The sequence below is a fragment of the Lutra lutra genome, chromosome 7 (assembly GCF_902655055.1).
Source record: "Lutra lutra chromosome 7, mLutLut1.2, whole genome shotgun sequence".
Classification (NCBI taxonomy): Eukaryota; Metazoa; Chordata; class Mammalia; order Carnivora; family Mustelidae; genus Lutra; species Lutra lutra.
In genome coordinates, this window is record NC_062284.1 from 43,579,935 (window position 1) to 43,593,600 (window position 13,666).

The window sequence follows — 13,666 nt, forward strand, 5'->3', positions numbered from 1 at the left end:
TGATTGGGGCATTTAGCCCATTAACATTCAGGGTAAGTATTGAGAGATATGAATTTAGTGCCATTGTATTGCCTGTAAGGTGACTGTTATTGTATATTGTCTCTGTTCCTTTCTGATCTACTACTTTTAGGGTCTCTCTTTGCTTAGAGGACCCCTTTCAATATTTCCTATAGAGGTGTTTTGGTGTTTGCAAATTCTTTCAGTTTTTGTTTGTCCTGGAAGCTTTTAATCTCTCCTTCTATTTTCAATGATAGCCTACCTGGATATAGTATTCTTGGCTGCATGTTTTTCTCATTTAGTACTCTGAATATATCATGCCAGCTCTTTCTGGCCTGCCAGGTCTCTGTGGATAAGTCTGCTGCCTATCTAATATTTTTACCTTTGTACATTACAGACTTCTTTTCCCGGGCTGCTTTCAGGATCTTCTCTTTGTCACTAAGACTTGTCAATTTTACTATTAGGTGATAGGGTGTGGACCTATTCTTATTGATTTTGAGGGGGGTTCTCTGAACCTCCTGGATTTTGATGCTTGTTCCCTTTGCCATATTGGGGAAATTCTCTCCAATAATTCTCTCCAATATACCTTCTGCTCCCCTCTCTGTTTCCTCCTCTTCTGGAATCCCAATTATTCTAATGTTGTTTCGTCTTATGGTGTCACTTATCTCTCGAATTCTCCCCTCCTGGTCCAGTAGCTGTTTGTCCCTGTTTTGCTCAGCTTCTTTATTCTCTGTCATTTGGTCTTCTATATCGCTAATTCTTTCTTCTGCCTCATTTATCCTAGCAGTGAGAGCCTCCATTTTTTATTGCACCTCATTAATAGCTTTTTTGATTTCAACTTGGTTAGATTTTAGTTCTTTTATTTCTCCAGAAAGGGCTTTTATCTCTCCCGAGAGCGTTTCTCTAATATCTTCCATGCCTTTTTCGAGCCTGGCTAGAACCTTGAGAATCGTCATTCTGAACTCTAGATCTGACATATTACCAATGTCTGTATTGATTAGGTCCCTAGCCTTTGGTACTGCCTCTTGTTCTTTTTTTTGTGGTGAATTTTTCCGTCTTGTCATTTTGTCCAGATAAGAGTATATGAAGGAGCAAGTAAAATACTAAAAGGGTGGCAACAACCCCAGGAAAATATGCTTTAGCCAAATCAGAAGAGATCCCAAATCGTGAGGGGGGAGAAAGGGGATAAAAAGAGGTTCAGAAAGAAAAAAAAAAAAAAAAAAGAACCAATTAAAAAAAGAAAACCAATAAAGAAAAAATATAAAAAGGAAAAAAATATATATTAGATAAACTAGTTAAAAAACGTTAAAAAAGAAAAGGGTAAAGTTAAAAAAATTTAGCAGAAGAAGAGAAAAAAAATTGAAAAAGAAAAAGCAATTAAATTAACTGCAAGGCTAAAAAATCATGGGGAGAAAGCCATGAGTTCCGTGCTTTGCTTTCTTCTCCTCTGGAATTCCGCTGCTCTCCTTGGTATTGAAACTGCACTCCTTGGTAGGTGAACTTGGTCCTGGCTGGGTTTCCCGTTGATCTTCTGGGGGAGGGGCCTGTTGTAGTGATTCTCAAGCGTCTTTGCCCCAGGCGGAGTTGCACCGCCCTTACCCGGGGCCCGGCTGAGTAATCCGCTCGGGTTTGCTTTCGGGAGCTTTTGTTCCCTGAGCGCTTTCCGTAGAGTCCGGAGGACAGGAATGAAGATGGCAGCCTCCCGGTCTCCCGCCCGGAGGAGCAGAGAGCCCGGGGCCCCACTCCTCAGTGCGACCTCAGAGAACAGCGCCCAATGACTCCCGCCACCCTGGCCTCTGGCCGCGCTCCGAGCTGACCGAGCCTGCGACCGGTTCAAGGTAACCCCGAGCTAAGAGAGTAACTCCTCGGCTCTGTCTCTGCAGCCAGCTTCCCCGTTCTAATACCGGTAAGCTCTGCGACCCTCAGACACCCCTGATCCTTCTGTGACCCTGCGGGATCTGAGGCCACGCTGACCCCGTGTGGGCTTCACCCCGGTTTAGCCTCTGGAGCGATGTCCCTCAGCGGAACAGACTTTTAAAAGTCCTGATTTTGTGCTCCGTTGCTCCGCCGCTCGCCGGGAGCCGGCCCCTCCCCCCGCGGTCTATCTTCCCGTCGCTTTGGATTCACTTCTCCGCCAGTCCTACCTTTCAGAAAGTGGTTGATTTTCTGTTTCTAGAATTGCTGTTCTTCTTCTCTTCGATCTCCCGTTGGATTTGTAGGTGTTTGCAATCTTTAGATAAGCTATTTAGCTGATCTCCCGCTACCTGAAGTCGTCTCAGCCTGCTACTTCTCTGCCATCTTGACTCCTATCCATCACTGATAACTAAGTTTTATATGAAGTATTAATACCTGGTTATATGAGTCCTCTGACTTCATTATTTCTCAAGTAATGCTGACTTTTCTTACCCCTTTATATTTCCACATAAATTCTACAATCAGTCTGGCAGTTTCTACCCCCAAAAAACCCTGTTCATTTTTTTTTTTTCTTAATTGGAGTTACACTGAATCAGTTTGGGGATAAGTGACATTCTCACATTCTTGAGGCCTCTAAACTGCAAATAGGACATGTCCCTCCACTTACTTAGATTTTCCTTTTAATACTGTTTTACATTCTTGTGCATATAGTTTTGTGCCTTTATTTTCATTATAATGTGCATGATATATCTTATCCCATTTTCAGTTTTTCTGTATACTTTTATTTAACTTGTATCTTGTGAGCATCATGTAATTGTTTTGCAAAGGGAGGGGTTGTTGATGCAACATCTTTTTTCTTTTAAGTTTTTAAAGATTTTATTGAGAGAGAGCGAGAGCACAAGTCAGGGGAGGGGCAGAGGGACAAGCAGGCTCCCCACTGAGCAGAGAGCCCAACATGGTGTTCTGTCCTGGGATTCAGAATCATGACCTGAGCCGAAGGCAAGCACTTAACTGCCTGAGCCACCCAGGCGCCTCATTAATCTCTTGTTTCAATTGGAGTATTTGTTCCATTTACCTATAATGTAATTACTGATATATTGGGGTTTGAATCTATCCTTTTACTCTTTGTTTTCTGAATGACTTACCTGCTCTGGGTTCCTTTCTCTCTCTCTCTCTCTCGGTCTCCTGTCTTCAGATTCATATGTATCTGTTAAGTTCTGCTTCTTTCTCCTTGATTAGCTTGTTAGTTATATAGTCATTGACTAGTCTATGAATTTGCAAAATTCATAGGATTTTTAAAAGTCCAATATAAGTTAGTGTGTTCACCACTTCCTGGATGGTGCAAGAATCTTTGGACACTTTAATTCCTTTTACCTTTCTTTCTGCTCATTCTTTGCATAATCAGAATGCACAAATGATGACAGATATTTTAATTCCCCCCATACAGTCTCCATATCGTTTCCTACAGTCAGTATCCATTTAGAGTCACTGCCACATTGACCTTCCCATTGTTCTGTATTCCCTGCTCCCTCTCCATGTGCTTCCACCAGGGATTATTTCCTTTGTGCCTTACCTCCCTTCATTTCCTCCAGTGTGACTTTATTGGTAACAAATTTTCTCCATTTTTGTTTGTCTAAAACTGCCTTTGTTTAGCCTTTATCTTTGGTAGATAATTTCACTCATAAAATTTTAAGCTGGCAGTTCTTTTCTGCCAGAACTTTGAAGGTGTTATTCCATTGTCTTCTGGCTTCCTTTATTTCTGTTGTGAAGAAAGCCATCAGTCTCCTTTTGGGAAGGTAATGTGAGGTGGTTTTTGTTTTTTTTTTTTAAATATTTTGAATTTTTAATAATTTTCAAATTTTTTATTTAAAATCAATCAGCCAACGTATAATATAATACAGCATTAGTTTTTGATATAATGTTCAATGATCCCTTAGTTGCGTATAACACCCAGTTGCTCAGCACATCACGTGCCATCTTTACTGCCCATAACCCAGTCACCTCATCTCTCCACCCACCTCCTTTTCCACAACCCTGTTTGCCAGAGTCAAGAGTCTCACTGTGATTTTATTTTTTCCCCTCTACTAAAGTTTTTGAATTTTTCAGTCTTTTTTCAAGCAATGTGCTTAGAGAAATTTTATTGGGTGTTTATCCTGCTGTGGGTTTTTGTACAGCTTGAAAATGGGACTTGTTGTCTTAGGTCAGTTTTAGAAAATCTCAAGCACTGTATTTTCAAATACTGTCTCTGCCCCATTTTTTTTTTCCTCTTCTTCTCTGTAGATTCCAGTTACCATAAATGTCAGATGTTTCCACTGTGTGATGTGTCCCCTAATCTTTCCTGTACTTGCTCTGATTTTTCTTCTCCGTGCTTTAGTCTGAATATTCTCATTTGATCAGTCTGTAGCTCACTCTTCTCTTTAGCCATGTCTTTTCTGCTTTCAGCCTTTTCCAAGTTTTTAATTTGAAATGTCCCATTTTTCAGTTTGAGAATAGCCATTCGATAGTTTGCTTGCACTTTCCTTTTTCTGCTGAAATTTCCTATCTTGCCGTCTAATTTCTTCAACTTAGTCATCACAAGTTATTAAAGTCCTGGTTCAGTAATTCTGATATTCGGATCACCTGTGGGCCTATGTTCCCAGTCTGTCATTTTTCCCCTCTTTTTTTTCGGCTGTTGGTCCTACCTCCTGGTGTTTCTGATATTTTTTAATTTAATTCTAGACTTTGGTATTTTAAACTGAAGAAATAGTGTGAGACTCTGGATTGTGTTTCTTTCCCTATGGAGGATTATTCTTTGTTTCTGGCATGTAGTGAACATCTAACAGATCCCCATAATATGAGCAGGGACTGGCCTGATAAGCAGGGATTGAGCTGCCTGGAAATTTGCCATCTATTTCCAGTTGGTTTTTTAGGGCATAGGCATTTTTGTGTATCCCTTCAGAACATCTGTTACATTTACCAGGGCCATTCTCTTCCACAGGCTCAGAACTGTTGCCTTTTTTTTTTTCAGCATAACAGTATTCATTGTTTTTGCACCACACCCAGTGCTCCATGCAATCCGTGCCCTCTCGAATATCCACCACCTGGTTCCCCCAACCTCCCACCCCCTGCCGCTTCGTTGCTTTTTTTTTTTTTTTTTAAGGATTATTTATTTATTTGACAGAGAGAGAGAGATCGCAAGCAAGCAGAGAGGCAGGCAGAGAGAGAGGGGAGGAAGCAGGCTCCCTGCGGAGCAGAGAGCCCGACTCGGGGCTCGATCCCAGGACCCCGGGACCATGACCTGAGCCGAAGGCAGAGGCTTTAACCCACTGAGCCACCCAGGTGCCCCCGATTCGTTGCTTTTTAATCCTCCCAGCCCCATGAATTTGCAGGAAATTTTGCTCAGCTTCTAGGCAACAGTTTATGAATGAAGGGGTGCCTTGAGGGGAAAAGCAACCCTGTACCACCACCCCCGCAACGTCCTTTCTTTCTTTTAAAATCTTAATCCCTCTTAGTGCCTTGGTTTCTCTCCACTGCTGTCAAACAGATGTTTTATATGCTTTTTTCCAGTGGTTTTAGTTGTGTCTCTCAGGGGAATTGATCTGCATTAAGCTGTTCTGCCATTACTATAATCAAAGTCCCCTTGGATTTTTTTTTTTTTTAACTGTGTCTGTTTATTACCTGGAGAATAGAAAGAATAGGAGCACACACAAAGAGTACTCTGTAGTATAATAGAGTACCTGCAATAGTAAGACTTTTATGCTAATGGGAGAGTAAGGGAAACCATCAGGAGTGAACTGGCCCCCTGATCAGGGTTGTAAGGATTGTTCAGCATTCATTTAGCATTCAAGAAGAAGGAAACGTATTTATAAATTCTTACAAAGCAGAGGGTACATGAAAAGTATGTGTTTCAAAACGTTCTACACGTTTCTGGAATCTTGCCGGCTCTGGTGTAGCTCATGAAATGGACTCTTGCGTGGAAGGAAGACCGCTTTACAGGTTGCATCCTCTGACACTGATAACACCCAGGATGACAGACTGTCTAGTCTATGTGTGAAAAATGGCCTCGAAATAGCACCGCTTCGTCTTGGCGGGTACTGAATGGGTGTTTGGGAAAGTGGAACAGTGTATGTTGAGTCCCAAAGGTAAGAGGAAAGAAGGCTGACCAAGTGACCGGGGGAGGCTTCGGGTTAGAGGCAAGCAGGTGAGGAGTAAGAAGTGAAGGCCGGAAAGGGAGGCTGGGTCAGATCCTAAAGAACCTCCTAACTTCTGCTTAAATCATTAAAAACCTCACCTAAGATCATGTGAAAATAGTGAAGCGTTTTCATCGATGGACATGGTTTAGTTTTTCTTTTAGCTAGGTTGCCCTTCCTCTTGTACGCAGATAACTTGGAGGGAAGCAAAGTTGGAGGCAGGCAGACCAGTGTGAAGGCTGCTGCCTTCATCTATCTGAGAGATGGGTGTGGCCTGTGCCAGAAACGAAGGGATAGATTAAAGAGAGACCTCAAAGCTGTTAGACTTTAGGGGCGCCTGGGTGGCTCAGTGGGTTAAAGCCTCTGCCTTCGGCTCAGGTCATGATCCCAGGGTCCTGGGATCGAGCCCCACATTGGGCTCTCTGCTCCACGGGGAGCCTGCTTCCTCCTCTCTCTCTCTCTGCCTGCCTCTCTGCCTACTTGTGATCTCTGTCTGTCAAATAAATAAGTAAAATCTTAAAAAAAAAAAAAAAAAAAAAAAAAAAGCTGTTAGACTTTAGCTTACACTGGTCAGGAACTGACCAGAATGGGAGTAAGGAAAGCAACATGGACAATGCTAAGACGTGTGTGAATCACCATGGCAGAAACACGGGGCCATGGGCAGGTGTGGCAGGGGCTGGAGTTTAGGGATGCTAAGTTCAGCTGTAAATGCATTCAGCTGGAAGCATCTGGAGGATGTCCCTAGTCCAGAAGCCCATTGGGCAGCTAGAAATTGGCCTCTGGAACTCATTGGAGAAGTCTGGGAGGGAGATAACAATTTTTAAATGTTTAATGTGATACTAATAATTGAAACTGTGGAAGTATGGGTGAGTTTGCCTAGGGGGAATGATAGAGTAAGAAAAAAGTTATCAGATATAACCCTGCAGAACCCTAATATTCAATAAGAAGAAGGAGGTCTTCACAGGAAGTGAGAACATACAGCCTTGGAGAAGATTAAGGAAACCAGGAGAGAGGAGTATCTCTAGAGTCAGAGAGGTGGTTGCTGCCCAGAAAGTTGCTGAAGAGAGGGACTTAGGAAGCATCCATTGGCTTTGGGAAAAACAGGGTCACTCTTTGCCTTGTTGAAGGCAAGTCCAGGCATGTTGGAGAATGGATGGGAAGCAAAGAGAGCGTGCACGTATGGGCAGCTTCTCCCGGGTCTCAGCTCCCTCATCCTCAAATGAGGTATGTGGATATTCAGGAATACACCTGAGCTGCCCACTGGCTGGATTCTAACACAGATGTGTTTTTGTTTGGCCAGGGCAGTATTCAAAGTACATTTCTGCTGGGCTGAATACAGTTGCACGTAGACCCCTTTTTAGATCCTGTGTGACAGATTAAAAACCTACATCATACCAGGTTTTTAACCTTGGGATTTTGCCATGTGGGCTAGTGCCGTCCACACACAACCTGCGTGGATGCCAGTCAGCAGTAACTACCACTACAAAGCATTGCACTACGTCATTTATCACTGGTGGATCTTCCTAAGGCTCTGTTCCTGAACTGATTTAAAATCCAGATAGCAAGAATACTGTGAAAGTAATCTGTGTCTTCAAAGGATTGTGGTTATTGCCACAGCGATCTGCTTTTGAGTTCCCCACAGGCAGTTCTGGCTTTATAGCGCACCCTGGACTGTAGGAACATTTTCTTCTGGAGGGTGGTGTTTGCCGGGAGACCCAACCCCTGATGAGTGTCATCACTACCATCGAGAAGTTGCTCTGAACTGAGCCTTGGGCAGCCGTAGATGGTCACTGGGCTCCCCAGCCTCTCATCGTCTTTGTTTCACTCCTTTGATGGTGCAGTTTCCTCTTTTTTGGAAACCCGATGCCTCCAGAGAGGATCCTTGAGATGCCTTGAGATCCTCAGCGGAAAACACGTGGGATAGATCAACCTAAAGTTTTGGCACTCAGCAACTCTGGTTTCCGCCTTTTTAAAAATTGTCTGGGTCTATGAAAGGTTTTTCAGTAAATGATTTTTGCGTACACATGACTCTCCTAATTGTGTATGATAACCATTTTATTCCTTCAAAGTCATACACAACTCAAACAGAAATGGACTCAGGAGACTGTCTAATAAATGGAAAGGCAAGAGGAGATGTCTCGAAATCACAGCCTACAATTTTCAACAGTCAGAGCAGTGATCTCAGCCTCTCCTAAAACCTGTGGGACCTGGATGCCCTGGAGGGAAAAGGCAGCAGTCCGGGCCACACAGCTCATCAGCACCAAAGCCAGAGCTAGACGAGATCTTAACCACAGCTGGTGCCTTTCTGAGCAAGGGCATCTTTCAACCCTATGCCAGAAGCTTAAACATAAAAAGGAACTGACTGCTCTACCCAGCTTGTTTTTCTATTTCACCTTCACTTTATTTATTTCTGTGTTTTCTCTTCTGGGCTTGCCCTTTGCCATAAAAATCACTTTGTGTAAAATTCTCCCATACTGCATGCTCCATCCAGAAGTGCCATGGGATGAACGGTAGATTGGCAACTTTGTAATTTGCCTTGATTAGATTGTAGAGTTATGTGCCAGCTGTGTGACTTCCTGAATATTGACAGATTAGCAAGTCTGCAACACTGCAAAGTTGTCTTGTTTTGTGGATCTGGGGCCTTTTGCATTATTGTGTTATGGTGCCCTGTCCTCAGAGAGGAGTGGACCACCTGCTGCATCTGTGCTGACTTGGCAGAAGCAACCACTGATCAGAGGTGGCCTCAGGGGCAGCCAGACACCATCCAGCTGAAGTCTTTTTTTTTTTTTTTTTAAAGATTTTGTTTATTTATTTGACAGGTAGAGATCACAAGTAGGCAGAGAGACAGGCAGAGAGAGAGAGAGAGGAGGAAGCAGGCTCCCCGCCGAGCAGAGAGCCCCATGCCGGGCTTGATCCCAGGACCCTGAGACCATGACCTGAGCCGAAGGCAGAGGCTTTAACCCACTGAGCCACCCAGGCGCCCCCATCCAGCTGAAGTCTTGAGACAGGAGTCCCCTCAAAGCTGAGTGAGCGAGACATCAATGGGTCATTTTCACTTAGATGGTATATGTTCTAACCAGAGTCCCTCACAGTTCTCTACCCCCATAGAGCACTGTGCAGAGACTGATCCAGAAGTTCAGAATCCCCAGATCTAGCTTTCGCACTGCCTCTGAAAGTGTGTCATGGACAGGACACCTCTCAGTGCTGGACCCTATCTGTGAAGCAGTCGGTGGGATGCACTTGAAGGTGGGCTCCTCGGCGTTTTTCAGGGTGTTCAGATTCCCTTGTTACAGGCTCTGGTGTTTCTAGTCTTCACCCTCTTGGGTACGCCAAGCGCTAGGTTCCATGTACGAAGGTGTGTGTTCATTCTATGGGAGGTGGTGCTCTATATGAACTAGTTTCTATTCACAGTGTATCACCAAATCCCATCATCCTTAGCCATGAAGTTAAGGCTGAACAGCCACTTCACAGAGGAGGATATCCAATGGCCACTAAGTGTATGAAAATGTGGTCCCCTTCATTATCCCTTAGAGATAGCAGAGCTAAACCTCAACGGCATACCCACCAGAATGGCTATGGTAAGAAATGCTGTAAGAACTCTGACAGCAGCTAGTTTGGGCTGGGATGTAGAGCCACTGGAACGCTCCAACATTGCTGGGGGCGTGTATAATGGTAAAACAATTCTAAAAAGGCTTTGTCGTATCCTCTAGAGCTGAAGATAAACTTACTCTGTGACATAGCAGTTCAGCTCCTAAGTTTCTATCCAGAAAAATGATAACATCTGGCTACCTACTTGCGTGTAAAGAACTCTCTGGGTCACTTTATTCGTAATAACCCTAAAACACAAAACAGCCCACATGTGCACAGCAGAGGAGCAGGTAAACAGATGGTGACTTGTATCGTGAAATATGATGTAGCAAGAAAGAGGAATGAATGTAACAACATGGGTGAAACCCCTAGAGTTCTGGTAGCAAAAGAAACCAGACACAGAAGAACACATACTTGTGGTTCCGTCAACAAGGAGTTGAAGAACTGGTAAAACTAGTCTATAGGAATTGAGGCTGCAACAGTGCCTGCTTCTGGCGTGAGGGGTTCTTGCCAGAGGAAGGACACAGGCGATGGAACTGCTCTGTTGCCATCTGGTTGGTGGTGACGTGCTTGCAGAAGTGTAAAAATGCCCCGAGCTGCCCATGTGGACTGCTTGCTTTCTTGTCTAGAAGTCATGACCCAATAACAACCATTAGGAAGGGACGTGCATCTCAAAGATTCATCTGGGCCCTTGATCCCATGCGCTTTGGTGTTTTAGGCCTGTGGCCATGCAGGGGGAGGGGAGCCTGAGCAAAATCCCTTTTTCAGCCTGGCTCTTGCTTTCCCCCGTCTCTTAGATTGGCCCAGAGCCAGTGGTATGGGCTACTCCTTAGAAAAGCCTAGCAATTCAGATTTTAGAAGAAGCCCCACCTACTGTCCGAGGGTGCTCTCCTTTCTAGGAAGCTATGGTCTAGAGGCTGATTTTCAAGTAGAGTATGACTTCTAGGTAGAATCTAACAGAAGGTGTGGTGGGCTTTTATTTCCAGGGGTGGCTGCCAGAGAGACAGCCCAGGCTCTAAAGACGTTGGCCCAGGCTGCCCGCGGAGTGGCCGCGTCCACGAGTGACCCTGCAGCTGCACATGCCATGCTAGATTCTGCACGGGACGTCATGGAAGGCTCTGCCATGCTCATCCAAGAAGCCAAGCAGGCCCTGATTGCACCCGGGGATGCTGAGAGTCAGCAGAGACTAGCCCAGGTGAGGCCCAGAAAGGCAGTTGTGGTCATTGCTAAGTGGTAGTGTTGGCAGGCTCTCTCCTGGGCACTTTCCGTGGTGTGCACATTGTTCCATCAGTGGGTGTTTTCAAAACCTCCCAAAGTACCATACCTGTGGAGGCCGTACACGACACCCACTTTGGTAATTCTTGCCCAGTACCCCCCACAATAGAAGATCTGCTTGACTGAGTCAACAGATAGTATGGGGGTGGGCGGGGGGCACTGCTGTTGAAATCTGTCCTCGGGATTTTGGGAGCCAGGAGACAGCATGTCTGTTGGGGGCCCGTGTATGCTTCAGCATATTCCTCTCCCTAGTCTGGGAGGTGAGGTAGATAGTAGACTTAGTCTGGCCACTTAAAGTTGTACACTCTCTCTACTGCCTCCTCGGATGAGTCTTTGCCAACCTGATGAAGTGAGTGGGCTAGAGACCGTCTAGGCGAAGTTCTAAACAGGAAGCTGGGAAGGAGATGGTCTAGGTAAAGGGAATGACACAGCCCACTTTCGAAGACCTTACCCTTCCCCTGAGTGCAAACAGCGAGCCCTCACCCATCCCAGAGAGGCAGCATGTGGGCAAGTCCAAGTTGGTCTGGAAGCACTCAGAGCATCCCTCCTGCTCTTGTGCGGGCTGTGGTCTGGGGTGGTGGCCCCGGAGTGTCACAGAGAGGATCACACCTGAAACCCTTGAGACAACCCAAAGAACCCCGCGGGGCTCTCAGGAAGGGAGCTCTTTCTGTTTCTCTTGGTGGTGGCCCTCTTTGTCGTAGAACCTGACATAACACGGGAGACTTCTGTATTCGAGTCACAGAATGGTGACTTAGCCTGGTGCCATGTGCACTAAGGCGTCCTGTGTCACCGTGTCAGCCCCTTTGCCGAGGCAGGATGTTAACCCCCGTGAGAGGCCTCGGTGAGGTGATTTAATGGTAAACAGTGTCAGCTGGATGCTGGCAGATAATTTCCCGATGCTTTTCAGCTCCGCGCACTGTCCCTGCTGGCTCCCCGCACATCTGCAGCAGTGTTTGCACGGAAAGGGCTCTCTCATGCAGCTTTTCTCCCTCTGCAGGTGGCCAAAGCCGTCTCTCACTCCTTGAATAACTGCGTGAATTGTCTCCCAGGACAGAAGGATGTGGACGTGGCCTTGAAGAGCATTGGCGAGTCCAGCAAGAAGCTGCTTGTGGACTCGGTGAGAGGCTGTGCCGTGAGAAGGGGTGCCTGGGGGGCTGGGCTCACCTTCGGTGTGAGCAGAGGGGGAGCCTTCTCCTCTCCATGGGATCTCTGAGCAGCTAACGTCGGTCTCAGGAGTCCCGTTTCGCTTCCCAGTTTGCCTTTCCTTGTTGGGCGTTGCCATCAGCAAAGTTCCCAGGTGGGGCTTTAAAAGTTTACTTTTTCTCTGGGTCCACATTGCCGTGTGCTCTCCGGCCAGCCCAGTGAAAACAGGCAAAGTGGGTGTGTGATCCTCTGACTTCTTATCAGGGCATCTCCAACGGTGACAGTCAGGTGGTGGAGGGTATGTGTGTGTCCAAGACATTTGAGAGAGTGAGGAGTCTCAGGAGGCTGCTTACTCGTGGAGCCTGTTCCCTGTTCTGTGCACCCCTTTCAGGGGCAGGGGGAGGGTGGCTCGGGCTCATCCATTTCTTCTCTGCCGGGTGACTGGCACATACCAGGTCTGCAAGCAGTATACGTGCTGTGACTAACAAACTGGAACAGTCATAGTTCCACCAGTGACACTTCTGATCCTCACAAAAGCTGTGAGCAAAGGCTACTAATAAAATTGGTGGCGATTAGTGTGAAAGAATAGGATTTGAAGTTTAATAGCATCTGCCTATTAGTTCTAGAAAGCTAAACCTTTGAGAGGCTCCATCCAAAATGGAGAGGTAGTTCAGAGCATGCATCCTGGAGCCAGGCTGCCCAGGTGTGAACCCTGGCTATGCCACTGAGGGGACCACAGCCCCTGAGGATAGACCACTTTTGGATCCTCTGTGTCTAGCATTGAAGAGCTTAGTAAATTTCAGTGAATGAAGTAATGTCTGTATGTTCAAGGTCAGACTTAACATAGGTGGGCTCAGACCACACAGAGCCTTTTAGTCTAGGTGACTCAGAAAAGCAGCCCTGGAGAGGCTTTTCCTCCACAGAGCCTTCCTTCTTCCCTGCAGTGTGAAATAAAACTTCTTATGGGGGGTGCCTTTTCTCCCCACTGCAGTTACCTCCCAGCACAAAGCCTTTCCAGGAAGCCCAGAGTGAGCTGAACCAAGCCGCGGCTGATCTGAACCAGTCTGCGGGGGAAGTGGTCCATGCCACCCGGGGCCAGAGTGGAGAGCTGGCCGCAGCCTCTGGCAAGTTCAGTGATGATTTCGATGAATTCCTGGATGCTGGCATTGAGATGGCAGGCCAGGCTCAGGTGAGTGTGGCAGTGGCTGCCTGGAGTGGACCTTTTCCTATCTCTTCTGGTGGACTGTCCTCCCTGGATGCCCACTGGGCAAATAGACACAGGGAACCTGTCAGCAGGTCACACCATTCATTGCATTCTGTTTACTGCTTAGAAAGCTCTGTGACCTCACAGGCCTGGCATTCCTAAAGACGCTATTAGCTTATGTGTGAAATGGTTCTTAGAGATAAGGGATAACCTCCCACGATCATCCAGCAGGATTCATGGTTTTCAGAGGGAGGGCAGCTCTGTGTCCTAGATTTCATATGTGGTATAATATAGTTTAAAAACCCATGTGTTTGAGTTTCACTGGGCCCATTGGAGGGGGCTGTGTCTAATACCAAGTGTCAAATGATTAAAAATT

At 46.0% G+C, this 13,666-nt stretch overlaps 1 protein-coding gene across 7 annotated transcripts in view; it reads left to right on the forward strand.

Annotated features, from left to right (window-relative positions):
* Positions 1-13,666, forward strand: part of TLN2 (talin 2) — a 431,106-nt gene that overhangs the window by 307,800 nt on the left and 109,640 nt on the right. For all 7 annotated transcript variants that reach the window (XM_047736618.1, XM_047736620.1, XM_047736617.1 and 4 more), the window contains 3 exons: positions 10,655-10,863; positions 11,941-12,060; positions 13,078-13,275. In XM_047736618.1, the coding sequence (XP_047592574.1) occupies positions 10,655-10,863; positions 11,941-12,060; positions 13,078-13,275 (527 nt within the window). The remainder of the gene's footprint in view (positions 1-10,654; positions 10,864-11,940; positions 12,061-13,077; positions 13,276-13,666) is intronic.